This window comes from Parus major, chromosome 2 (genome assembly GCF_001522545.3).
Source record: "Parus major isolate Abel chromosome 2, Parus_major1.1, whole genome shotgun sequence".
Taxonomy (NCBI): Eukaryota; Metazoa; Chordata; class Aves; order Passeriformes; family Paridae; genus Parus; species Parus major.
Genome location: NC_031769.1, coordinates 27,900,968 through 27,928,207, shown reverse-complemented (window position 1 = coordinate 27,928,207; position 27,240 = coordinate 27,900,968). Strand labels below are relative to the sequence as shown.

The 27,240-nt window shown below is 36.1% G+C and overlaps 1 protein-coding gene across 7 annotated transcripts in view; it reads left to right on the top strand.

Annotated features, from left to right (window-relative positions):
- The window catches only part of DGKB (diacylglycerol kinase beta), a 331,618-nt gene that overhangs the window by 236,311 nt on the left and 68,067 nt on the right, over positions 1-27,240 (top strand). For all 7 annotated transcript variants that reach the window (XM_015619344.2, XM_019005780.1, XM_015619347.1 and 4 more), the window contains 2 exons: positions 14,030-14,120; positions 19,628-19,823. In XM_015619344.2, coding sequence (XP_015474830.1) covers positions 14,030-14,120; positions 19,628-19,823 — 287 coding nt within the window. The remainder of the gene's footprint in view (positions 1-14,029; positions 14,121-19,627; positions 19,824-27,240) is intronic.

The following is a 27,240-nucleotide window of genomic DNA, read 5'->3' as shown; positions in this document are numbered from 1 at the left end:
TATCATAACACAGAAATATGTAGCTGTTACTTGAAAACTGGAATTACGGTCAGTCAGCTCTAGGGATCTCACAAAAATGTGGAAATATGCATCTTTAAAATCTGGAAGTTACATTTCAAATCCTACATGTGTTTTATGCCACCTCTCCTACCAGCTAAGTCCTTAACTCTACGCCAAGATGTTTGACTCAACCTTTACACCATGCTACACAGCTAAAAACTGATAGGAAGAAAGAATATTCAAGTAACTTCCCATTCTCTGGTGATGCCCATGAACAACAGAAAAATCACATTACTGTGAGGTAGATATCATTAGGACTTTGCAAAAAGATAGTAATTTTTACTGCCTCTTCGTGCTTGTGAACTGATGCTCAGGAGCAATGGAAAAGCTAGGAATTTCAGTGTATGCTTCATCCTAGTTCTGCAATATACATAAAAATGAAAAATGGTGGATTAATGTGTGTTCTCTGTTAAAAAACCAAAAAAGTTTGATAGAACTTATTTTTTATTTTGTGTTTTACAGTCGGCACACTAAGCTTTAATATAAGAATTTAGTACATGCTTTTGTGAAGTTCCAAGCAGAAAATTTTACAGACTGCTTCATACATGGTTTCTTTAAGCTTCTTTGTTTGTTAAGATTTGAAAAAATTCACTTGCCCTTTACTTTTCTTCAGCCTTAAAAAGTTTATGGCAGAATACATTTTGCAGACCTGTTTTAGATGCTAGGCTTTTAGGCTTTAATACACTGTTAACATTTGTTTTTTTGAAGGAAAGACAAGCCTGCAAGCTAATTTCTGTGACTTTATACAATGTCAGTGGAACCTGTGTTACCTACAGTACTTCTGTAACCACAGCAAACTGTGATACAGCATTTTATGTGCTGATAATTTGAAACTCGTTATTGAGCATTCACAGTTCAAAAAAAAGCTGCTGTGCATGTATATTAACAAAAGCTGTGCAGCTGATGTTTTCTGTGAAAGTGATTTAAAAAAAGTGAAGTGATTAAAAAAATATGCCTGTTTAATAATAAGCTTTTCTGTTTATTTTGTCGTCGGGAGTTGATTTTTGTTGTTACTTTTTAAATTAAATCTATTGAATGATTGAGCTGGGACAAGTTATAGATTAGATATATTTTGACTTTCGTATAGGAGTTGGTGGATCAGGCTTAGCTGGTTAGCTAGAAAAGTATTATCTCACCTAAAATTATGAAATTTTACACTGAAATAGAGTCCAAATGACACAAATTTGAAGAAATCAGATCAGTGCCTCCAAATGACAGTATTGTTGTTCACCATGTTCAATTTCCTTATCAAGTTTATGTCCTAAAGTATTACTGAATTTAAAGCACAGAATGATTACTTCCATTTATTTCAGGAGCTGAAAAGCAGTGAGTAAGGATGAGGTTCAAAGAAATCTAAATCTGGGAGGTTTTTGTTGGGTTTAGTTTTTTTTCTTGCTTTGCAAGTGAAGTGCATTAGGAAAGAAAACAACAGCTGGTAGCATGGAGCTGTGTGAGATTTTAAAAAGCTGGGGTGAAGTAATGATTAGAAATGCAATATGGAGCTGTAGTGTAAAAAGTAAAATCAAAGGCACTGAACTAGACTAAATATAATTTAGGCAGAAGCTCAGGTCTAATTACTAGGCTTAAGAGCTTAGAGTTATCACCCATAAAGGTTGATTCCTCACCAATTCTCTGGCTGCAGAAAAGAATCCTAGTAGACACTGGTGCTAAATTTATGATTCCTGTAGCATATGATTGTAAAAAATTAGAAAGGCAGATAGATATCTGAAAGTAATCTTTGTGTATATTCCTGTCAAAAGGGTCTGTATAGACTTCTTCAAAGTGAAGTGTATATAATCACAAGGACGTTCCATGAAAGGCACATAAGGAAACATTTACAGTTTGCATATATTTTGAATTTTAATGGAGCACAGGATTAAAGAATAAATGCTGTTACTACAGCCATCTAATAAGTGAAATGATTATATGGTGGGTATTTAAATGTTATTTGCTGATAATCCAACAGAGTTTTTGGAGGAATGATCCTTGGTCACACAGCTTTGTACAGAGGTCCAAAACCACTGTACTCTTTTAGCTTTACTCTGCCTGGAAACCTGCCTTGTCCTTTAAGGTGCTGTTCAATGTAGAAAGTTTTCTAAATTTTTGTTGTGAAGGATAAGATGGTAAGTAATTATAGTAGTAGAATTTATTATTTATACAGCTACCATGTGCATTTTCAATGCTAAGTCCTGATTTCTACTAAGTAAAGACCTTCTGTCACACTAAAAATGCATTCTGAAGTCTCTGCACATTTACAGAACAGCATTTTTAACCACAGCTGATGACTTCGTTCAGTCTTAAGGGGAAAAAGTTGCCTAAAAATATAGACTCACAAATATAGCATTAATCATAATATTTTCAGGTTTTCAAAAAATCAGTGGCCTTTTAAAAGCAAAACTTATCCCATCCTACTCTGCAAAATGGAAAGTAATGTACAGTTGTTTAATAGCAATGAACTTTTATTTCACAAAGAGAATGAAGTTTCTCCCACGTGTTTCACCTGCCGTTGGCTCCTGAATGATCTTCACCTGAGATCCAGCAGCTGTGCTGTAACCCTTCTGTAGGAAAGCAGGTAGCAGAGTGTCCATGCATTTCCCCAGGAGAAAGACAGGTTATATGCCTATTCTAAAATTCCTTGAAGGTGAGAGTGGACATCTTATGTTACCTTTTAAATTGAATGTGCTACAGGGAACACGGGTGGTCTGGGTTCAAATCTTGGACTCTTCTGTGGTAAATTACTATAACCCATAGGTGTAAGAGTGCTTAGAGGCATTTTCCTACCTAAGTACTTGCAAGGAGATGTTTTGGAAATTCTCTTTTAGCAAGTAAAGTGAGAAATAATGAGACTTCTTTTATGTTGAAGGGCTTGGGAGGGCAGTCTTCTATCTAGGTTAAGTGTTTTGAAACAAGATAGGTTTTCAGTTTGAGAGCAGAGAGCTTAATCTAGGACTCCAAAGTGTCTACCCACATATGAACTAGACGTCAGTGCTCTCAGTACAGTCAGTGGACAACCACTTGTTTCTCTCAATGAAGCCTGGAGAGAAATTCTTCTTACTTAGGCCTGGTAAATCACACCTTCGGTTTCATTGAGTGGATGTCTTTTGTCTTGGAGGGAAATACAGTGTCTTCCTACTTCACAGGCACACAAATGCATTTATATGCTGAAGTGTGGTGTTGAACTAAATCCCAAGCAAGCATCCTTCTTAGAAGTGGTGTTCTCATAGAGGTGGAATCAGGAGACAATGACACCTAAAATGGGTGAAGCTTTCTAAACTCATAAACCAGTTTGTCAATGTAAAATTTCATTTTAAACTCCTCTGAGTCCCAGTCAGAGATGCAGATTCTGACCTGCAAAGATTAAAACATGTAAGGTTTAAATATTTCTGGAGGTATAAAAAGGACAAAGATTTAGTCAAAGATCTTCTACAAAGTCTTTTTCTGTTTTTCCTGTGTTTTTCCTGTATTTGCTGTGTGGTCACAGAAGAGACGGGCATTGTTTTCCTTACAGCATTTGATGGCTTACTTATTATTTCTTCTTTTCTTTTTTTTTTTTTATTTCTTTTCACCTAATCTCATTGTGTCCTACTTGGCAAGGGTATAAAGCATGGTGTTTGAAGTACTTTATGGTAATGGAAGGAAGTTTTTGGCAAGAATCAAATAGAAAGTATTGAGATACTTCAGTTTTTCAGTGAGTTAAAGTATGGGCTAGAGAAAAAGATTATTTAATTAGACACCAGCCCCTGCTTTACAGGGAAAGAAAACTGGTTTGTATGATTGTTAGTTTGCTAGTTTTCAAAAACAAAGTTGCAGTTTTGCATGTGAAGCAGCCAATGAGGATTTCCTCTTTCAAACCTGTCCCTGAACCTCTGAAATATCTCACAAGTACCACTTAGTGTACCGAGTGTCATGTCTGTTTTTACATGTCCCTGTTAGTGGGTGAGGGAAAGGAATGTTTTTATTCCTCTGATGTAATGAAAAGATAGAATGTGGAGATCTGTGTCCTTGCTCTGAGATAGTAGGTCTATTCTAATGTATACAGAGAGGGCTTTTTTGGTTTTTTTTTTTTTTGTTTGTTTTTTTTTTAATGAGCTTTGTTTGTTCTCTAGTACAACCAAGGCTGTTAAATGTGAAACTGTTCATAGACTTTATTTTTGCTCATGATAAAAAACCTCTTGAGATCAATGAGTCATTGGTGCTTCAGCATCTGTTCCCAAGACTGGGGAATTTGAGAAAGAAACTGAGGAGAAATATAAGCATAAAAATAAGTAAAACGTTAAGAGCAGAAATTTTCATGATGGTGAATGGATGTGAAGGATTTAATAAGTGTAACAGAAATGTTTATTTAGGGGAGCAAAATGACAGATTAAATCACAGCTATAGTGAAGACATTTTATAAGTGAATATTTTGAAATTTAACTATTTTTTTTTGGCTTATCAATAAGTTTGTTAAAACAATATATTCAAAAACAAGCATCAGAAATCCGTATTTAAAACAGATATTATTATAACAGACCAGAAACAGTTCTCCCTCTTTCATGGAGAAATATCATGTAAACTATGTCAGTCAGGTATCACAATTTTTTATAATAGCTAGGTTTCATAACAGTTGCTGTAGCTTAAACTCCAGTAATTAGTCTCAGTTAAGTAAGCCACTTTTCTGTAACTCAGGAGAAAATCTTGTGTTTTTTCCTCATGAACATCTTGTTGCATACTGCCACATAGCAACCTGAGGCACAGCTCCAAAGTTCCTCCTGCATTATAGCACCTAGCACATGCTCCAAAGATCTTAAAATTTTTAGGGTATGTTGTTTATATTTACATATGGGAATTTTTACTTGTATTTTAGGGTAAAATTTTATCCATATAGGTGTTAGTAGTAGGCTCTCTGCTGGAGTCTATAGTGTAAGGAGAACATGCAAGAAAGGCATCATAATAAAACAAGGACAGGTTTCATAGTACATATGATTCTGGCTTGTGGATGTGATTATCAACCAGGTGTTGCTCTTGTGTTATTTTTTCCTGTGGTAGCCCTAGCAGAGTGAGCACCTCCATTCTGTCTACTATTTCTCTCAGAAACCTGAACAAATTGTATTCTTATCTGTAGTTCAACAAAATCAGGAAACAGAACACAGACCTCAAGTGAATTCATTGCACCTTTTGACTGCAAATGTATGGAAAACATGATATTTGGGAATATCACTACCTGTCCGGAGTGTGTGAATTGACTGGTATTCATAGGTGAACTGTCTGTACAAATATTTCAATCCAAATGGATAGCTGGAGCCTGAGATAAGAAGTGGTTTCCTCTCTCCCCCCAAGATTAATCCCCCTGGGAAGATGAAAGTTTAATTCAGCTATTTGTAAACCTAAGACTTTGTCACTGAGAACTAATCCCTGTTTGTAAAATTAGAATTATTTTGGTTTTTTCTCTGTGTATCACTTTAAATTTATCCACATTAAATGTCATCAACAATTTTATACTCCAGTCACTAAGTACTGCAAGGCCCTTCTGCAGCTTTTCATGACTCGTGTTTACTACTGAAAATGGTCAGAGCAAGGTGTCCAGGAGGGGTTTCTTGGCCAGATGTGAGAGCACAGCTGAAGGCAGAATGAGAACTGAATAGACGAGGAGGAAGGATGAAAATTACAGCTGGAATGAGCTACAGAGAGTTTTGAGAAAATTGGGCAAAAAACTGGAAAAAGGGGGACAGGCAGGTGGGCAGTGGAGATTGCAGCCCAACTGCATGGACAACTGTGAGCTACAGTGCAGAACTGTTATAAAGCATGACAGAGAATGGAGACAAATTCAGCTTTGCAGTAGAACTGATAAATGTCAGGGAAAATGATCTCACAGTATTATTCAGTGGTATAAGTACTTCTGGGGTAGCTTTTCAACCATGGGTGGTATCATGTTATGATATGTGAAAATGTTATTTATTGTGTAAAATTGGAACCGGTCTATGAGGAATTTAGCTTTTCTGCAGTTATCTGTATGGCCTCTGCTTATGCTCTGTGGCATAGGAGATTAACACTTAGATTTGCCAGAAGTACAGTTGGTAATGGAAAAAGGAAAAAATTGACAAAGATGTCTCTATTAAAATCATGCAAGTCATACATAAATCTCTTATGGATGTGCATCTCCACTGGCTATTTCCTTACCTTTGCGTATGATTCATTATAAAGAACAGGAATTATATGATTGTTAAGACAGAAGTAGAAAGAAAAGAACATTAGAAAAAGTCATACATTCTTATTAATATATATTATGTGCTGCAATGAAATCATTTTTACCTAAGTATAAAATTACCTAGATAATAGATTTATGAACTGTAAGAAAAGATGGAAAATATGTTGTCTATTGAAAACTACTGTGAGAGACCTGGTAAAAATATTCTTCTTATTGAATTGTAGAAAACATTGAAATATTTTTTAGCAACTGAAGTTTTATTTCTTTTATTGAGTATATACAGTATTGAGTATTTAATTAGATAATATCCAGTGTATACACATGTTTCTGTCACCAGAAATACAAAGTACAATCTCTATGACATATAATACAATGTAAATTTTTATGTCACAGAATCACAGAATTAATTTGTTTGGAAAATACCCCTGAGATCATCAGATGATCGAGTCCAACCTATGACCAAACACCACCATGTTAACTAGGGCATGGTACAAAATGCCGTGTCCAGTCATTCCTTAAACATCTCCAGGGCGGGTGAGCACCACTTACCTTAGCAGCCCTTTCTGATATCTAATCACCCATTCTGTGAAGAAATTCTCCCTAAAGTCCAGCAGTTTGACACAGGTCCTCTTGTCCTGTTACTTTTTCCCTGGGAAGGGACACTGACACATCCTTCACCCCCCACCTCCTACCCGGTTACACCCTCTTTAAGGGACTTGTAGAGGGTCATAAGGTCTCCCCTGGCCATCCTTTGCTCCAGGCTAAGCACCCCCAGCTCCCTGAGCTGCTCGTCTCAGAACTTGTGCTGCAAACCCTTCACCAGCTTAGTTGCCTTTCCTGGGACTTGCTCCAGCACCTCAATGTCTTTCCTGAATTGAGGGGCCCAGAAATGGATGCAGCATTTGAGGTGCAGCCTCAACAGTTCCACGTACAGTGGAAGAATTTAATCCCTGGTCCTGCTAGCCACACTGTTCCTGATACAGGCCAGGACGCCTCTGCCTTGGCCTTCTGGGCACACTGCATTCAGCAGCTGCATTCAGCTGCATTTGTTCAGCAGCTGTCAACCAGAAGCCCCAGGTCTTTTTCTGCTGGATCATTTTCTGGCTGTTCTGCCCCCAGACTGTAGTGCTGCATGGGATTGTTGCGGTCAAAGTACAGGACCTGGCTCTTGGTCTTGTTAAACTTGACACTGTTGGTCTTGGCCCATTGATCCAGCCTGTCCAGGTCCCTCAGCAGACCCTTCCTGCCCTCCAGCAGATCAGAACACCAGCCCATCTTGGTGCTGTCTGCAGATTTGCTATGGTACTCTCAAGCCCCTCACCCAAACTATGAAAGATAGTAGGCAGGACTGGCCCCAGCACTGATCCCTGGGGAACATCACTAATGATGGGATATTGACTGGATGTGGCACCACTCGTCATCAATCTCTGGGCCCTGCTATTCAGCCAGGCCAGAGAAGAGTGTGTCTGGCAGTTGCTCTTGAATGTATGTCTTGCAGACTCATTTAGCCAAAAGCACCAACTTCAGACACACCTTAGTAAGCTTATTTTTCCCAAAGAGATTTCTTTTCCCCATACGTTGGGGATTACATTACATTTTGCTTTATGGTGTAAGTGTCCATAAATTGAATTAAAGTCATGAATGTTTTGGTTTGGAAGGGACCTTTATAGATCATCTAATTCTGACCCCCCTGCTATGGGCTAGACTAGGTTGCTCAAAGCCCCGTCCAGCCTGGCCTTGAATACTTCCAGGAATGGGGCATCTACAGCTTCGCTGTGCAACCTGTTCTAGTGTCTCACCACCCTCTTCATAAAAGAATTCTTCTTGATGTCTAATCTGAATGTAGTGTTTTTCAATTTGATGGAATTATAACTAATAATAAACCTTCCACAGCTAGTTTATTCCCAGCCATATACTACATGGAGTTTTATAATATCCTCCATGGTGTCTGGTAATACCCAATGTCACTGCCAGAATATTGGGAGGTATGTTCAGCTTTTTTGCCCATCATGACTTTTTCTGTACTCCTAGTTTCATTTTTAGACCTTATTATCTGTATTGTCAAACTCAAGAAATATGTGTTTTTATTTAGGTCTCTCTTCTCTTCTGTATTTTATTGTCATACCTTTTTCAGTACTGCAGAACTTCAATGCATTTTGAAATTAAGTTCCTATCTTTTCCTCATTATTCTTTCTATTTTCTGATGATGACCTCCTCCTTTTTCACAAATACTTGTCAACCCTTTTTTTTCTCCTTTGTACTGCCCAGAGTTTCTCTCCTCTGGAAATATACCTCAATTTCAGCACACTTTTCTGGTATTTTTGGTTCCCTGCAGAGGTGGTTCTACACATTATTCCACATTTGCTTGGAATAAAAGAGTGAACAAGGGAGAAAAGGGAGGTAAAGAGACCTGTTCCTTTTAAATACATAGCATGAATTTGTCTCTGAGCACCTTCCAGACTTGTGGTGGATGAGATGATAAGCATCTACTCTTTATGGTTTCTTTGCTACTTTTTTTTTTTTCTTGCCATAGAATTTTCTTTTTTAAATTCATTACATTCTGTACATTGTTGTTCATGAATGCTGCTCTTAAAATGGGAGCTTTATGTTGAAAATTCTATAAGTTTATGATATAGATTGAGATCAACTCTTGACACTTACTGACAAAAAGCCTGTACTTTTGCAACAAAGTTGGAATAGTCTTTAAAAAAGTATTTTCCGAAAGCAGTGCTAAGAGATTATATTTCAGGGAAGAATACTTTCTGGAGGAATTAAAGTTGTGCTTGTCTGTGAGCAGACATTCTTACACAGATTTGCATTAGAGATTGTTTCCTGGCAGTGGACTTTTCAAGGAATTTACCTTGGAAGAATGAAGAATTCTAGTACTTTTCTAGGTAAAAAACCTCTAGTATAGATTAAAGAATAACTGGAGACAAAAATTCATTGTTTCTCTGACAAGGAATGTGGAAAATAAAGCCTTCCCATAGTCTTTTTCCAAGTGGTTATAATATGGTTAAAATATGTATTTATTTTCATGCAGATGGCTACAGGCATATTCTTGATGCAAGGCCATTCTCCTGCTAGATTTTAAATCTCTGTTCAGAAAGTGTAGCTGTATTAAAACAATTCAAACTGTATGTTGTCAAACACTTTTAATTTAAGCAGATATACATGTCTTTAATCCAGTCATTTTCAAAAATGGTCAAAGTATTTAAGCTGACATTTAACAAAAATAACAGAAATTTTCTGATGTAGAAATTTAAACTGAAGTCATTGAAGCTTGCCACTGCATAATTAAAGTGCAAATAAATAAACAGTAAATATAAGAAGTGTAAATAGGATGAAATGAAAGTGTGACAAACTTGCAAATGTAGCAATACACTCTTGCCCCGAGTGAAGACTGTAAATGCAGAATAAGAATTTGTTACTTAAGTAAAAGGTAGTCCTTTTTTTGTGACCTTTTATTAGCAGCCCATAACTGGTGCATTGTTAGGCATGTTCTGACAGTGTTCATACTGCAATGAAGCATAGATGCTCCTCAGGTGTTGAATAAAGTATTTACTATTTCCATTTTTAAATACAGGACAATTTTTCAATGACATGCCTTGTAATTGCTTAATCAGAAAGGTTATATAAAATAGTTTTAGCAGTAGGGGGGTTTCTGATTAACTGATAATGGAGCAAACCCATATCACAGACTATTTTGATTATTTTGCCTTGATTACCAAATATTAGTCTGAACTTTTGCAAGAAACATATCTAAGTTTCTAAGTCTGATATTTATCCACAGTATAGAAATGCTGTAAAATACGGCAGTATTAGCCCTTTTATAATGATGCAACCTGCCCCTGAAGGTGAGAGTAACTGAGGTTCTTGTTAACAGATCCCTTGGGGCAGATTAGAGTGAAATGACACAGAATGACCCATGTTTATGCATACATAGATATCACCACCCGTGATGAGATTTGATTGTTGCTTTGTTGATGTGATGGTCACAGTCTTGATCTGTCAGGGGTGAGGAAGCCCCTGAAACATATAGTTCAGTGGGTTGATATATGTTCAGTTTCAGATAGAAACACCCAGGTACCTCCCCTGGGGTGGGAGTTTACACTGTCTATTGAAACACTGTGGATCACGTTCAGTCCCCTGATGGAAGGCCCCAGAAATGAGTCTGGGGGAACTTTGGGGATCTTTGACAGTTTATGACATCTTCTAAGACATTACAGCTCCTTCTCACATCCGCTTGGTTTAGCCATTATTCCGCGTCAGAAGGGATGAATGCCTTGAGGACTGTGTCTGAATGTCCTGGTACTTCCCCACGAGCAGAGTTTTATGTCTGAGTGAATTATGTAACGGAGGACATTGGCATGATAAGAAGCATTATCCCATATAGCAAGATCTGCTTCTTATACTAGCCTCTTCCCTTGGCTCAAACCCCAGCTTGTTGCTAAAGACAGGTTTGTTGTGCTCCTCCCCTAGTGCTCACCCCCTCTGCACCTGGGCTGTTCTTAGGTTTTGCCATCACACACCCAAAACCTCTCCTCCTCCCCTTCAATTGCGGGATGCAAACCTCAGCAAAGCACCTGCTGCTTTTGCAAATGGCCAATTGTATGAGTCATTAACCATTAACATTTCAGTCTCTCACAACTGTTGTGCAAATTAATTTCATCCCTGTTAAAGAAGATCGTTCCACTTACCAGAAAACTGAGCAATACTTGAAAATGTGGAACATTACTGGCATAAAAAGTGTTTAGGTTCTTGAAGTACAGTTTTGTTTTGTCATTCTTACACACCCATAGGCTGCATATTTTGACAGACTGTAACACAATAGCAAGATAGGTGAGCCTTTAATCATGATTGATGTTTCCTTTATATTGTAAAGTTTTTAACAGTTTAGTTCAAAGCACGTAAAAAAAACCAAAAAAAACCAAACCCTTTTCTGTAGAATAATCCATTCCCTTTCCTGTACCAACAAAACCAGTGTTAAAAAGAAGGAGCAGAATTCAAACTTATTTTTGGTCATAAAAATAAAAAAAGCTTAAAAAAGCTGAGAGAAATCTAAATTATTTTCTCTGGGAGAGAGAGAAAATATACATGAAAGCAGCCTTTGATTCAGTTTCTTACAGTTCTAATGTGGCAAAATTGTCATTAAATATGTATTTGTTTAATAATCTAAAATTTACTTACATTGTAGAAGAAACTAGAATGGCCAAGAGAATAGTTCATTAATCTTCTGTTTGCTGCTGTATTGATAAGCAGATGAGCTTTACCTCTTTGAAATAGGAATGCAGGTGGAAGATATGAACTAGGGGTTGGGTTTCTATTATTAGAGAAATTGTAATATTTACTAGAATAATAAGACTTGTCTTGCTTTTGAAGATTTCAGTATAATTTCTCTGGAGTTCTTTGTTTAACTCCATTAGTATCTTTTAAAGTTCTAATACAATCCTCTGTTCAATAAAAGATACAGTGCATGATAAAATCGTATACATTATATTTAAATTTCAAGAAATCAAAACCTCACCTGAAATATTTACTTAATCTTGTGTTACAAGATTTAGATTTATAGATCTAAATTTTCTAGTAATCTTTGAGTGCATTGATAATACCTGAATTTGACACACTATGTTCTGAGATACTCAAAAATATATATCTATTTGAACTTCATATAAATCAAAGAGTTTGTTTTATGGAGTACTAATAAGTGAGTCAATTTAAAGCAGTCTTTTAAATAAAGAAGAATAAAAGAAAGGAAAGGCTATCAAAAGAGAAGACACAAAGGCTTTTTTGTTTTAATAATAGGATCAAAAGAAATTACAAAGTATTTTTATGAATACTTACATCAAGGTTTTGTTGGTCTTTTTGTTTTGCTGAGGTTTTTTGTTTGTTTGGGGGTTTTCTTGAAAATTTTGTGAGTTTTCTTGTTTGTGGGTTTTAGTTTGGCATGGGGCTTTTTTGTTTTGGGGGTCTTTGTTGGGTTTTTGTTTGTTTTGGGTTGTTTTGTTTTGGTTTGGGGTTTTTTTGGGGTTTTTTTTTTTTTGGTTCGGTTTTTTTATTTAATTGATCATCCATGTGTAGAAAGGAGTGGGAAAATACCTGCACCCAGATTTTCCAAAGGCACCCAATGGAAATTCAGGGCTTAGTTCCCATTTCTTTGTAAACAAAAGGTTTCTAAATTTCTTCATATTCATTGACATAAATAGAGCAATTGATCCCAGGTGAGTGTGGCAGTGTGCTAGCTAAACTGCAGGTATAGAAGGAACATATGTCAGATCACTTCCATGGATAGACTCGAGAAATCTGACCTGAACTGGGCCTGAACCCTTCTGGTTGTTAAAGTTGTTTTGAGAAGATGCCATTTATCTGAGAGCAGGTTCTCAAAAATGGTTTCCAAATATTTTCAGATTTTCTGTGTAAAACCTTTGGAAATTCCTGTAAATTTTTTCATTGGAGGTGTGTCTTTTCCTTATTAGTCTTCTCTTCCCAACTCTGTATAGGCTGCCAGGTTGGACATCTTTACACCCCTCTGATGCTACACCAGGAATTGCTGGCTCTTATACAAACAAGTTTCTGGAAATGGCCAGTACTGCAATACCTCTTCCTACTTTGTTATTTTAAGAGTCATTAAGTAGATTTTAACAACAATTAAGTAGTCTTTTATATTTAATTTGAAATAATTAAAAGTAGGATTTGTACTTTCAACATGTTTTAAAGTAATCTACGTTTATGTTTCATTCTTTTCTACTTCTAGCTCATACAGATTCTGTTGTTTTCATGTTAGAAGCACAATGTGCTGTGCCTGTGTCAGAGAACAGTTTATACAAGTGGAGAAGCTGTGTTCATATCTGATTTCTAAGTGGAAATAATGAATTCTAATTCAGTGTCTTTTGTTGTGGTTGTTTAGCTTTTTTATTTTTTTGGTTGTTACAGAATAATAATTACTCATGGGAGTTCACAAGGAGTACATATGCTTATTCAAAATGGTGCTGTTGGTGTTCTGATTGTATTTAACAGTATGCAATAAATCTGGTAAAACAGAAGTGCAGTCTTTATGTATTTAAAAAGAAAAAAGTGTAAATTCTGCCTGCTGTCATGATAAACTAAGCAATTTACTGGCATTTAATCCAGTTTTATTTTCCTGTGGAACCTGTTAATGAACTTCAAGACGCAGGTCTCATTGCCCATTTAAAATATGTCTATGAGTGAATTACCTGGTAATACAGCTCTCCTGCAAAATATCGAAAGATTGTTAGATCTGGAATTTTTATTTTCTTCTAGTATCTCATCTGTCATCAGCTACAGTAGGCATTTGCCTTTACTTTTAACCAGCTTAAGGCAAGCTACATTTTTGTCTTGGCTCTTCTTCATGATGGGATTGCCCTGCTTGCTCATTCTACTACTCTGCAGGATAAAGATGTTAACTGTGAATCAGAAATCATATAGAAAGTGTAAAACATGAAATAAAATCGATACATTTTTCTGAGGCATGTCACTGGTTAAGTGACAAAAATATTCTGATAGTCACTGAAAAAGAAAAGTCAAAGGTACATTTGAACCTGTCAGTTCAACACATTCCTGTTATCCCTTTAGGGGATATCATACAACTTGACACCAACATTTAAGCTTTGAAAATTATGAGCTCATCTATTTCAAATGGGATGTCACATGTTCCCAAGCCTTTGCCATTACTTATAGTGGAAGACAGGATGATCACTTTTGTCACATATTGATAGTGAATAAGATCTTTCTTTTTTTCTTTTCTTTTTTTTTTTCTTGTTTCAGAATGAAGAACAAATTTTGGTATTTTGAATTTGGCACTTCGGAAACTTTCTCAGCCACCTGTAAGAAGCTGCATGAATCTGTAGAAATAGAAGTAAGAAACTAATTGTTGCCTTTATCCTTGAAATGTCACTAGTTTGGCTGAAATGCAGGGAACAAGGGTGCAGAGTGCCTGAATCCAACAAGGCAAAGCAGTGCACATCCTTTCGACCCTATATTCCAAAATTTTATTTTTATCATGTCTATTTGTAGTGTAGCCCTGCACACTGGAACAAAGTTCAGTTTGATGATTAGTGAAGTCTTAATACAGTAGACAAGGTCAAAAGGTGAAGTATAACATTAGAAATCAATAGGGAGTGTGGCTAGGTCAGATGGAAAAATGAAAGACTGTTGGAGGGAGTGAGAGCTGCTGCAGGATTAAAATAAAAAAAATAATCTTATTATTTCTAGGTCCCAAGGTTTTATAACCTTTAAAACTCAATTCCCTAAAATTGTACTTACTTTCCTGAATAAAGGTTAAAGAATATATATATTTTTTGAATTATTCCCCTTCATTAAATAGCTTTGCTCTCTGCACATGGGGTCATCTTTCCATTATACATTGAACATTAACTAAAAAGACACAGGATACTTACAGAAAAAATAGGAATTTAAAATGATGTGCCATTGCCACTTTGATGGCTGCTAGAATAAGTGGCTAAATTACATAAGCTGTTTGCGCATCTGATGTTTATGAATAAGTACATGAAAAATGAGTGAAAGATACAAACCTGAGAATTTAGGTTAAATAATGAAATCATTTCTCAAGAGAATTATGGTGCTTTTCCTTTCCAGTAGTAATGAGAAACTGCATATATCAATGGAGTATTTGTATAGTAGCATGAGGCACTCAGAGGGGTCTGGTGGGAGCTGTGAGAGTCCAGTCAAAGCCTCCTAAAGGGTGAAGTCTGAAATGATCTTTCTGAAAGGACCATGCACCTGGTAGCAGAACAGCAGCAAAGAATACTGAGACTGAAACTGTAAGACCAGCCATACCACACTTGCCTGTTAGTGAAAATCTGCTTCTCACATGTTAGATTAAAATGTAATAAAAATTAAACAAAACTCCACCAAAAGCCTTAGGGGGGAAAAAAGTGTATCACCCTTGCTTCCCAAGAGAGTGCTTATCACACGAGTTTAAGGAAAAGTAGCATGAAAAATATTTTATTAGTTATTGGAAGAAATGCTTACCTGGTTTGATTAGATTTGAATAAAGTGCAAGTTAAATGTACCTTTTGATTAAATACAAATTGAAGAGCAGGCTTTCCCAATAAAATATTGATATCTAGAGAAAGTCATACATATCCTGATACATACTAAGATGTGAACTTTAACCATATAATTTTAACCATAGAAAGGGTAATTAAATGTTAACATCTCAAAGCAAACAATAGGTATAGAAGTTTGTGGTGCTGCTGCTATCAGTTGTGTAATTATTACCTATTCATGTCATTAACTATTATTACCAATAAAGTGTTACATTGCCAGGATGAGGCACGTTTGTTAATACTCACTTCATCTATCCTGGTCATTACCATTAGTCATACAATTAGGAACAAATAGCTTTGTTTCCAGAGTTTACAAGAACTGTTAGGAGATGGTTATTTGCATATTTATTTACAATGAGTAAATTAAAATGCTTGCTCGTATCTAACGTTTCTTGTTTGAACATTATCAGCATTTTAGTCTGATTTTTGACCTGATGCCCCATGGGGACGTCACTGTAAATGGGAGGTTGATGCATGAAACCACATTTCACTCCAAATAAAATGCACAAAGGATGTGTTTGCTCTGCAGCCAAATTTTGAATGAACAAAGCCCTAGAAGATTAAGGATCTGTATCTCTGAACAGTGAGACGGTGATCAAATGTTCTCTGGGCAAATATTTGTTTAACCTTGTATTTGATTTCTAACCTACTTAAGCTTGGTTTTTCTGACATACATTCTTGAGTCATGTTCTGTGTTTTCTTCTGTGTGAGTGTGAGATGCAGAACAAAGTTGGACACAATTCTTACGTTATCCAGAATAAGATGCATTTTTGTTTTCAAAATGGGATGCAAGAAGTTGAAGAGAGGTTCTAAAGGGAAAGAAACCAAAATTAAACAAACAAAAACTAAGACAAAATTAAGTATTTCTTTCAATAATAATGTGTCAGTAAACAAGGCTGAAGATTTTACAGTTTAGATAACTTGCAGTTTATTTCCACTTCAGAAAAAAAAGATAGATGAAAGATATTAATGAGAATAGTTATAGATGTGGTGTAAGTAGGGGTGGCAGGTACCATACCTGAGTGCTGTAAAAGCATAGTGGGAGCAGTGTAAGCCTTCTGTACCAGCTGGTGTTAATGGGTAAGGGAAATGAAGTTTAAAACATTCCTGTACACTTGTCTGATATTGTCCTTGGTTTCACAGAAAACCCTTAATACCAGCTCTTTTCAGGCATACATAAATATTTTCTCAACAGAGAGATGATCTGAAAATATCTGAAATTTTATATGATAAATAAAGTATAAACAGTAATACCCAAGAAGTGAATGAGGCCAGGAAAGAAGGCAAAAAAGAGTTAGAAGAGCTAGTGTTTATTTTTAGTCTATTTTAAACCACATTTTAAAAACATGGGTTTTTTTAAACAGCATCATTACATTATTTGTAATAAAAAGAAGAAAGAAAAGGAGCAGAACACATGTATTTTTTTGTAGCATATGAATGTGTTAGAACTATGCAGAGCTACCTGTAGGGCAAACTTTTTGTCTGTGTACGAACAAAAGAAATGCTCCTTTCCTAATTCAGAAAGTTGCTCATCACTGGGGGACTCTGAGGCCTCGCCACATAATTGTCTTAGTGTACTACCTGCTGTGCTCAATATTGAGTGAAAATGGAAGCTAGACCCCGCACCATCCTATTTCACAATTCTTCTTTTATTTAAATAATTCCAGTCAGTTTGGGGGACGCCAGACCTTTATAAATTAACAGCAGGGAAATACCAAAGGTGTCAGATTGCATATTTATCATCTTTCTCGTGTAATACTTAAATATGTATTAAGAAGTGACTGACATAAATTAGGCAGATTTCAGAAGCCACAGGCCGTGGCTTGTAGAGGACCCCCTTCTGCTTGACATTTCATCCTTGTCAAAGATCAAATTATTTTAATTTAGGCTGCAAATTATAAGAAATGAAGACTTCTTTGTGGGAATTCCCTGTGGTAATCTGACTTTTGTTGTTACTGCTGCTTGTCAGTGTGCAAAAGATATAATATGCATGCAAATAAGGTTAAAAAATATGTACTATCTAATTATCCAGCCAGTACATTCCACTTGAAGACAGTGGGAGGCCTGACACACAGTATGTGTTTGATTCATTGAGGCCTGCAGGGTATTTACACAAGATTACTTTTAATTATGAAATTAATATCTGTTTATCTAGAATGTATAGCAGTAAGTGAGCATACACATGAGCAGAATTTTTAGCAAAATAAATCATCTTAGTATTTAATACATATAAAATATCGAGGAAAACCACAAATTTGCTTCCAAAAATGACACTGAAAACCTAGGCCTTTGTTCTTGTAAGAAAAATGTTATTAAAAAGTTACACTTTCAATTACAGTAGTTGCAACAATTGCCAATTCACTTTCAGATATGCCTTTTGACTTTAAAGGTTTCCCTGTATGAATATAATCCACGGGTTTAAAATTTGATTCTGGAAGAGCAAATATGAAATGGAAATCTTAGTGTTGAAATTGTTCTCTTTCCTGATGTATGCTCTTCTTAGAAGAATTAAGGTGTATGTGCAGTATAATACAGTTCTGTTTTATAACCTCAAAGTTTCAGAATAAACAATTATTCACAGTTATTCTTGTGTTGTACTTGGCTTTTCTTCAAAGCTCTGCTAAAAGGTTTAGGCAGAGAGGAAGAAGTGCTAGTGACCCACAGAACAGCAAGCTGCAAGATGTCAGTGGACTATTACTGAGGCATGCTTAATTATTTTTCCAGTTTTCTCCCTTATTGTGTATTGGAATTGCAAAATAATACGCTTAATCAAATGGATGACTGGATCCTCTACAAGCTTGCAGAACATTGCAGGAGTAGGATCAAATATTTTGAAAATATGCTGCTCTGCACTGTGGTTCGTATGACTTGTCAGGATATTAATGTACACTATCTGTGCTGTGAGGAATGAAGCTAATCCATCTCTAGCCAAGGTGCAAGTACATGAATCCTGGGCAACTCTGGCTGGTTCAGTGAACTGATGAGTAGAGCTGGATGTTTTGCCTTCCACCTGTAGGTTCCACTGTAGTAATAGGAAGTTGCAATTTATTTTCTCCTGTGGAGGGCTCTTCAGTATTTTGCTACATTTTTTATGAGATAAGAACTCCATAATGTTGGTAGAGAGGAGGACTTAGCTTGAGTAATATTATAGCCAGTGAAGGCTAGGTGTATGCTATCAAGCTAGGTTTATCTCATCCAGTGTATCTCAGGTGAACTGTACTTGTGAATGTTGGGGTTCGATCACCTGAGAAAATGCTGCAGTTTGTCTTTGGGCAGGCTGATGTGTTAAAATGCCTGATCCATTTTCCAGAAGTGTAAAATTTAGTCCCCTTAAAAGATATAATTGGAAGCCAGATTTAGCAAAGAATTGTACTTGTATAAAATGTCTTAATGTCCAGGTTTGCTATAGGAAGCATGAGATAAACACACTAGTGACACAAGATGGGTATAATTCCATCACTGAAGAGACTACCCACAGACTAAGATTACTTCTGTGTGTCCAGTTAGTCTTGGGAAGGTCTGAGATCACTGACACCTCTTTAGCTCCACATCCCATGTTTTCCCTTAGCAATGATGCATATTTCAGAGAACTGATTGGTGAAAGTTCTGGGGTAAGAATTGCTGCAGCCCCAGCAGGAATTATTGTACCCTCTTCTACTACTTTTACTTCTGGCTAGGAGCTACTAGTCAGCCAAAGCCCTATGCTGATACTCTTGTTGTGCCTTTGGATTGAAACAAATACCTGTGTGGTGTTCTGTGCTCCTGGGGCTTGCTTAGACCCTTTTCCATAAGTCTGTGTATTCTCTGCCTGCAGGGACTTGGTATTCCATTTGTTGTGGAGGGGACTCAGTTGCAAGAGTGACAAGTATCATTGCAAAATCATAAGGCAGAAAATTTAGCTGGAAAAAGCAACAAAAGCTCCAGTTATTGATACAGAAATTTTGGTAGTATAAATGTTTTTCTGCTAATAGCTGTAGTGAAGCTAGAAATATATTTCACTTGGGTCAGTGAACAAGATAACAAGACACTACCAAATGGTCCCCCACTTATGCAATCAAAAGCTGAATAGTAATCATATTTTACATTCTGAATGATGATCTGTTCTTATCTCATATCTCCTTTTCAGATACAAGTATATCTCTTAGGTGTAAACATTGAATAAACTATTAGCAGTGTTAAGAATGATAAATTGCTGGAAAAAAAATATCTGAGAAGAAGAACATTCAGATTTTTCTTTCTCTCTTACTGCTTTCTCTCCTTTTTTCTTTTTTTTTTTCCCTTCCTTTCTAATCAGTGTGATGGAATTCAGCTGGACTTAATCAATATCTCTCTGGAAGGAATTGCCATTCTAAACATCCCAAGCATGCACGGTGGATCGAATCTTTGGGGAGAAACAAAGAAAAGACGTAGCCACCGTCGGACAGAAAAGAAGAGGTCAGATAAAAGAACCACTGTTACAGATGCCAAGGAATTGAAGTTTGTATGCCAAGGTAAGCTTACAGATTGATATAGGCTATCTGGTTCCCTAATGTCAGCTCGGTTATATAATTGACCTTGTCGAGAGAAAGGATAGACAGTTCTTAGATATTTCCTTTATTGTGCATTTAGATTTTCTGATGGGAAGCACCTGCCACAAGGGCACAAACAAAGATGTACTGCCAATTGCAGTCTCTGTACTTGCAAACCTGCCTCAGATATTACCTGTTAATCACACCATGTGGCACTGTTTGCTATTGGGACAATCAGTCTAGAAGTAGTTGGAGATTTTGGAGTTGGAAAGTGCTTCCTGAGCATTTATAACGTTTCTTAATGTCATTGTGCATAAAACTCGGAGATAATTGTGCAGTGTTTCTAAAAAGCTTTGGCTAGAGGTGTGGGAAATTACTTCAGAGTAAAAAGAGCAAGCTCTCTATGCATTTTATGTTATTATGTTATAATGCTGTATGAATCCTTGAATACATATGCTGTAGTTGGCTTGCACAGGCACGATCATTTCTTTCTGGGCTCATGTACCTACCTGGTGATTAGATGCTCTTACTCAATAAATTTTATTACTAAACATAACCCTTGACAAAACCAATAGTAAATAATAATTGCTCTTTTTCTCTGAGTCTGAATACTATGCATTGTAACACTTGTCTACACGTCACAAGTCTGAGTGATTATAAGCCACTGTTTTCACACCAAAGGAATGAGGAGTCCAGACTTTGAAAATGGTTTGGGATTTGTTTGTTTTTATCTGTTTATCCTAGGAAAGGATTCTCTTTTGCTTCAGAGTATCTCCTTGCTTCTCCTTCTTATTCAGACTTTATAAAGATCAGAACTTCAACTGTCTTATGGTGTTAGGATCCTTCTACTAGTTTTAAATTTTTATTTTTACATTTCATCAGAAGTAATTTTTAAGTCACTAGTTATAACATAGTTCATTATTATGTGTTGTAGTTTTAATTCAGCTAAATTATCTGGAGGACAAAAGTTTAGCAATAAAGTAGTTTTTTTATGGCTTAGAGACTGCAATAGGTACTAGCTCAGTTTCTGGGAGCTCTAACAATTTGACATATGTTCTCAGTATCTCAGTGTGACTTACCAATACACCCTGTCAGCCTAAGTCTCACCAGGCACTAAGCTTCTGCCTACACTACAGTTCTGTATTATGTCCTGGTGTTCAAGGGACGGAGGCTGCTGGGTAAAGGGCTCACCAAATTTTTCCTTTTGTTTTGTTCCTGAACACAGGGAGATAGGACATTTATCCTTTTGATAGTAGTGAAACAAATGTTTCACTTTAACTTCTTTAATTATTGAAATTATGTGCATCTTTGATCCATATGTAACAGTGATTTCAAATCTACTGACTATAACTGATGTATTAGAAAGGTATTGCTGCACTCAATTTCCATTTTCCTAGACAGGATAAAGTAAAACTACATTAAAAATATTAAAGACTGAACAGAACTTCCCATGTGATCTGTTGAAGTGTTCATAATGCAGACATTAAGCACCTTGCTTTGGAAAAACTGTTCTTACTACATACATTCTAATCACTTTATCTGCACTGTGAATGGAAGTAGCTTCATCCAAAAGGAAATTTTAAAGAGATTGACTTCTCAATATCCAAAACTAGATCACCTCTCACATCACTGAGTACATGGATAGTATTATTCTTTGGGCATCTTCAATACCATTCCAGTGCTGAGCAGAAGTACCCTTCTTGGATTTCAGAGTGGTCCATGTTTATTTCCAGTTCCAGTTTGCAACACTTAGCAGTCTTGAGCATGCAGAGTGGATTCCTTTTCAAGGTGTGGGGGATGTGGGGATGGGAGGTACATGCTCTGAGTGCAGGTGCATGTTTAGTCCATGAAACCAGGTTAAAAAAACTCCAAAATGAAGGTAGTGTGAACATTTCAGAACAAATTGATTAGCTTTAGGGTCCACTCCTATTTTATGCTGCAAGGAACAATAACTTAATTCCGCTAGCTAAGATAGGTTCTTAGGCTGAGTGTGCTTCTTCTTCAAGTCAGAATTCAAGATTATTGCTGAATAATGGAATTCAATCAATTTTATGTCTAGGCTTCTCAAATAGTTTTGAGAACTCTGAATCTACTCACTGGGGAAATAACTGACTCTCACTTGAAAGCTTTATGATATTTTCACTATCTGATTATTTTCTTAGGCGCTATATACTTTTGGCACATTGTACCTTTTAGTTTAAGGGAAATATTTTGCAAACTATTAATACCTGGTGCAGACATAGGTATTGCTGTATTGAGAACCATGATAAATACATACCTGTTTGTTAACTTCTGTTTATTAACTTATTCTGAATAAACATCCTTGTAGTTATTTTTATGTCCAAGTAAAACATCTAATCACTTAACAACTAAGCACTGCACTTCCTAGGAGACAGCAATCAATCCTCATATTTTCCTATGGATACACACACACACACACATATATATATGTATATGTATATATATTTTGGTGTTGAATTTTTTTTGTTTTTTATAAATCTTTATGGATCTCCTGAGTATCATACACATTTAGTTTTAGAGTTTTTCAATTGCAGTACAACTGTGGGTTTTCCAGCTGGGTGTCAATCTGTATTCATGTCTCTGCTTTGCTGGTTTTATTCTTCACCATAAATACATGAATTGAAGGTTAGTACTCTGACCCCTTAGGTGGGATATTTGCATGGGCTGTTGGAAGCTGTGTCCTTGCTCTGGGTAGTTTGTTGCCCCCAAGCACAGTGAACAGTCCCAAGGAGGACTTCTCAAACTGCTTGAGAAACCTCTATGAGGTCCTGCTGCTGTCTTCTCGTGCTCTGGTGTACAAACCATGTACGTGCAACATGATCATCACTGCAGGAAAAAGGGTCAAATTTCTGCCAAATCTTTTTTCTTTCTTAGGTATCTGTACCATGCAGGGAAAGTATATTTCTCTAAGCCCACTCCCCTCTTTCTTTTCTTTCCTATTTAGTGTTGCCACCTGTTAATGTAAAAAGGCTTGTATTTTCTTTGCCCTTCCCATTATCTTCCTCTGCACACTCAATAGCCAGACCACAATTTGCACTTTAGGTAATCAAATGGATGTCTGCTTAGAAAACAATCTGATTATGTGCATGTAGTCTGAAAAACAATATATTGAAATTGAGTGGTTTAAAATGTGCATTATTTAAATACATTCCCTGCTTATCTTATTAGGGGTTTGTACATGTATGCTAAAGAGAAACATTTGGCAGTCATTACATATAGGTATGTGTGCCTGTGTGTTGCATTTCTGTCTAACTAATAACATTTTAATATAAAACACGTATGAAAATACATTTGTCTGATTAGCTTATAACTAATTGGAAAAAAACAACCCCAAACATATTTAGCTGAAGTGTACTAAGTATTATCATAATCCTTGTTAGTGGAATAAATACTACAGATTTCATTTCAGCTCCTGTGCAAAAGTAGAGAGGGTCTTCCATCACATGTTATTAGGGTAAAAGTCATATGTTTTTTTTATGATTTCATTTAACTTTAATTTCTAATTTATCAGTACAATTTCTATTGTAATATGTCAATGCATTTGGAAAAAATAAAACTACAAATTCATGTGACAATTTGTGAAAGTAGATGACTTAGTGTTTTGACATTATTAATCTCACACTTGCAATGTTTCCATTTGTTGCATTATTTTAAATCTTCTAGTATGTACATATCTGTGATACATCTATCCACAGGCCATTTACAGATTTTATATGGTACTGTGAAGTATCCTTGAACATTTTTTAGATAGGACTTGTTTTTGGATATTCACAGATATTGATAAATGTCAGTACTTTGAAAGGATTAACATACTGCATAGAAACAAAGCTCTGAGTTGAGAAACATAAATGCAAATAAGTGAGCTGCTTGGTTGCAAATTCCGTCTAAAACAAGTTAAATCATGATAACATGCTGTACATGAAAAATATATATGCCCCTTATGTTATAAACAGTTTTCTTTGTCACAGAAATTCTAAATAAAATTTTCAAACCTTTAGTGACAAAAAGGATTTTTTTTTTTTTTAAATCTCTCCAGTAAACTATTTGCTAAATGAAATTTCCCCCAGGATGGAAGTTGTTATGCTTTGATTTGCTTTCACTGCTGAAGTTCAGTTAAAGGCCTATTCTGAAATGGGATCTCTTTTAAAGTCTCATTCGATTTGATGGCATACATAACTTGCTTTTGCACGAGGGGTTCCACTCACCTCACTGGACTCATGCTTGAGGACAGTATCTATGAACTATTAACAGGTGAAACCTTTAGACTATCAATATTTCAGTGAAATACTTTTTTCAGATTTGTTTTGTACATCACCAGGCACTGATACTTAACCAAGACCTTATCAAGTTGATCTGTGCAGCTTGTTAAGAGCTGCAGTGAGCTGTCACTCCACAGACTACTAGATAAATTCAATGTGCATTCATATCACAGCACCTAGGCATAAACCAAGCTTACCAATATGATTCAATAACCCTGTGTGGAAATCTCTTAATAACTGCATTATGACTTTGTGAATGGAAATGCAGGAGCTTTGGAGATGGAATAATGTGTATGCAGACAGTTCACTGCAGTTAAAAGCAGTTCAAGACATGCAGAGACTGTGATGGCCTTAAAACACTTCAAAATATCCGTAAATATTAAGAGAATAGAAAATGCCTTTCTTATTAGGTGTCAAATGCCACTCTACAGGGAGAGAGAAGCTTCCCTATAGATAGGGGATTCCTGACATCCTCCCTAAACAGCTTATAACTTTGTGAGCTAGCTGTCTAATTTAATTTATGGAGGTCTTTCATAACCTGTACTCTGGCTAGGTGACCTTTGCTTGTTAAAAAAGTTGAAACTATATATACTATATATACAGTCTGTGTAATATATATATTAAATATACACAGTGTATATTCATTATTGATGGACTTTGTGTTATTTTTGACATGGTGAGGTATGTATAGAAAACTCCTTATAGTAATATTTTTATTAAATGTTATTGACAATGTCATGGCTACATAAGGTAATAGCCCTTACTTTGTATCTTGTTTAGACAGCTTTTTACAACAAAGACATCAACACCTTACCACAGACAAAAAAAAAGCTTATTAGAGCTATTTCATAGCTAGTCTATGTTAAGACATTCAACTTTTAACATTAGTGTAAACATTAGAAAAAAATTGTAAATTTATTCAAACAGTATTTTTTTTTCTTGTCCATGCATGTTCCACATCTAATCTGAAACTTTAAAGGGCACATATTTCTGTGAAGAAATTTTTGTTACTATTTTGGGAATGTGTGTTGTTTACAGTAAATGAGATAGTTGTGAGGGCTGTTAAAGTTAGTGTGGCATTAACTTCAGTGTCTAAAATATCAACCCTGTTGCCAGTAGATAGAGTCACTTCAGGAAAATTATTTATCCTGCATCCAAATAAATACCTAATGTAGGCAGAATAAAATGCTTATTGGAGGTGACTCCCTTTCCAGTTAAGCAGAACCTAAGGAGTAGGTTGGGTTAGACACCTCCCCTTCTGCCAACTATGAGATGAATTTCTGTATGTTCTGCTTGTGGTGATAGTTCAGCAAATACTTGAACAGTCCTTGGAGCAGGAATGGGAATTGGGCACCACTGCCAGATAAGACTTGTTGAACTGAACCGTGCTTGCTTCCATAGATGTGGTGCTGGTGTAAAAACCAAAGGATGTAAGATATAAACATCACAGGTTTCCCATAGTAACAAATTTTTTTTGTGGTAGAGCTGTAATTTTCCTAACTCAAAACTTGGATTTTGGCTGATTGTCTAAGGGAAGGGTTGATACTCAGATTTTTTTGTCTCATATTAGCTAATGAAGATTCTGTGGCCTTGGCTCCTTATTTTTGCTTCATGCTCATATTTACTGGAATGACATATTCAAATATCTAAAAGGGCTAAATGGCATTTTGTCCTAACTGTTTAGTTAAATTCTGCATAGCACCATTAATTTGTAAGATCTGTGTTCGAACATTTACTTTAAAGTAAAGCTTTTAAAGATAGTACATATTTCCTAATACGAGAATGTGGACTGGAATGCTATGATTTTATTGTGCTATTGAAAAGGAGTTTTCTTGTCTTCTGTTCCACCCCCACTACCCCCTATGCCCCCATTCCCAGAAGTAAAGTTTAGTTTCATTATCTTACTCTCTCTTTTCTTTAAAAGAGGCTGTGTTCAGTCCAAGCCTTACTCATACAAGTATCATCATCAGTGTGCAGGATGGAGCCCATAATTCATAACACAGTTTTAATCTTTCAGAAATAGAAATACAATGTCTTTTGGCTGTGAAACATGGAGTTTATTGTTATTAGAAATTAATAGGACCTTAAAAATGGCTTGATAGTGTGATTTGGTTTTATATTTATCAAGCATGTGTATATGTTTCTGTGCAATATAGATCATAGTAGAAAAACAATTTCCTTTTATTTACAAGGCAATTGAGATTGTCATTGTATTATACTTTTTGTGCACGGAATGTTCATTTTCTTTCAAACGTTATTCATCGAAAGAGGATAATTATGGTGTATTTCACAGTCTGCCAGAAGGAAAATGTATCTTTGAAAAGTTTCATTTCCCTTAAGTTGCTCATTTTCTATAGGAAGACAGAGCTATTAAGTAACATACCCATGACAAAGATTGATTAAAATGGCATAAAGGACTATCTTATCTCTAAGTACAGGGCTTTACATGTATAACTCCTATGACATTAAATGCAGTAGGTGAAATTAGCTATTGTATAAAAAAAATTCACAGTAAATTGGTTCCTACAGAGAAAAAGGTGAGGGTGGAGGGGATGGCATGTTAAGTAGCAACAAGAAGTAGGAAGTTACTTATTGTTTTAGCATACACCTATAATGTAGCATCCAAATAATCACACCAAGTTCTCTGCTATCAGCATTACTGAATTATTCTGCTGGGGCTCACTCTGGCTGCTAGAGTGGAAATACCACCTTGCTGGTGTGCATTCTCATATTGGGCCAGCTTCTTAGAGCAGCTCAGACTCCTCTGCAGCGTTCAAGATGGATTTAGCCCAGGTCTGTCTGCCCTGGGACAAAGGGTATGCCCTAATGTGCCCCTTGTGCAGGGCCTGTGGCACAGAGCTCAGCACAGGTGTCTGCAGAAGGCTCATATGACCTGTTCCCAGTATTCCCAGTGCTTAACTTGGTTTGCTGAGAGCCCTTGGTAAGCCTTGCACCTCATTAACCCGGGTAAATTAACACTTACCTGTATGACAGCCATTAGTTAAGACATAAATAATAAGGGATATGAATGCAATATCCAGATATTTTGTTGAAGTTTTTTTTTCCCTACCCACTTAATAACACATACCATTTTTTTGTTGCAGCAAAAAACTGATCAG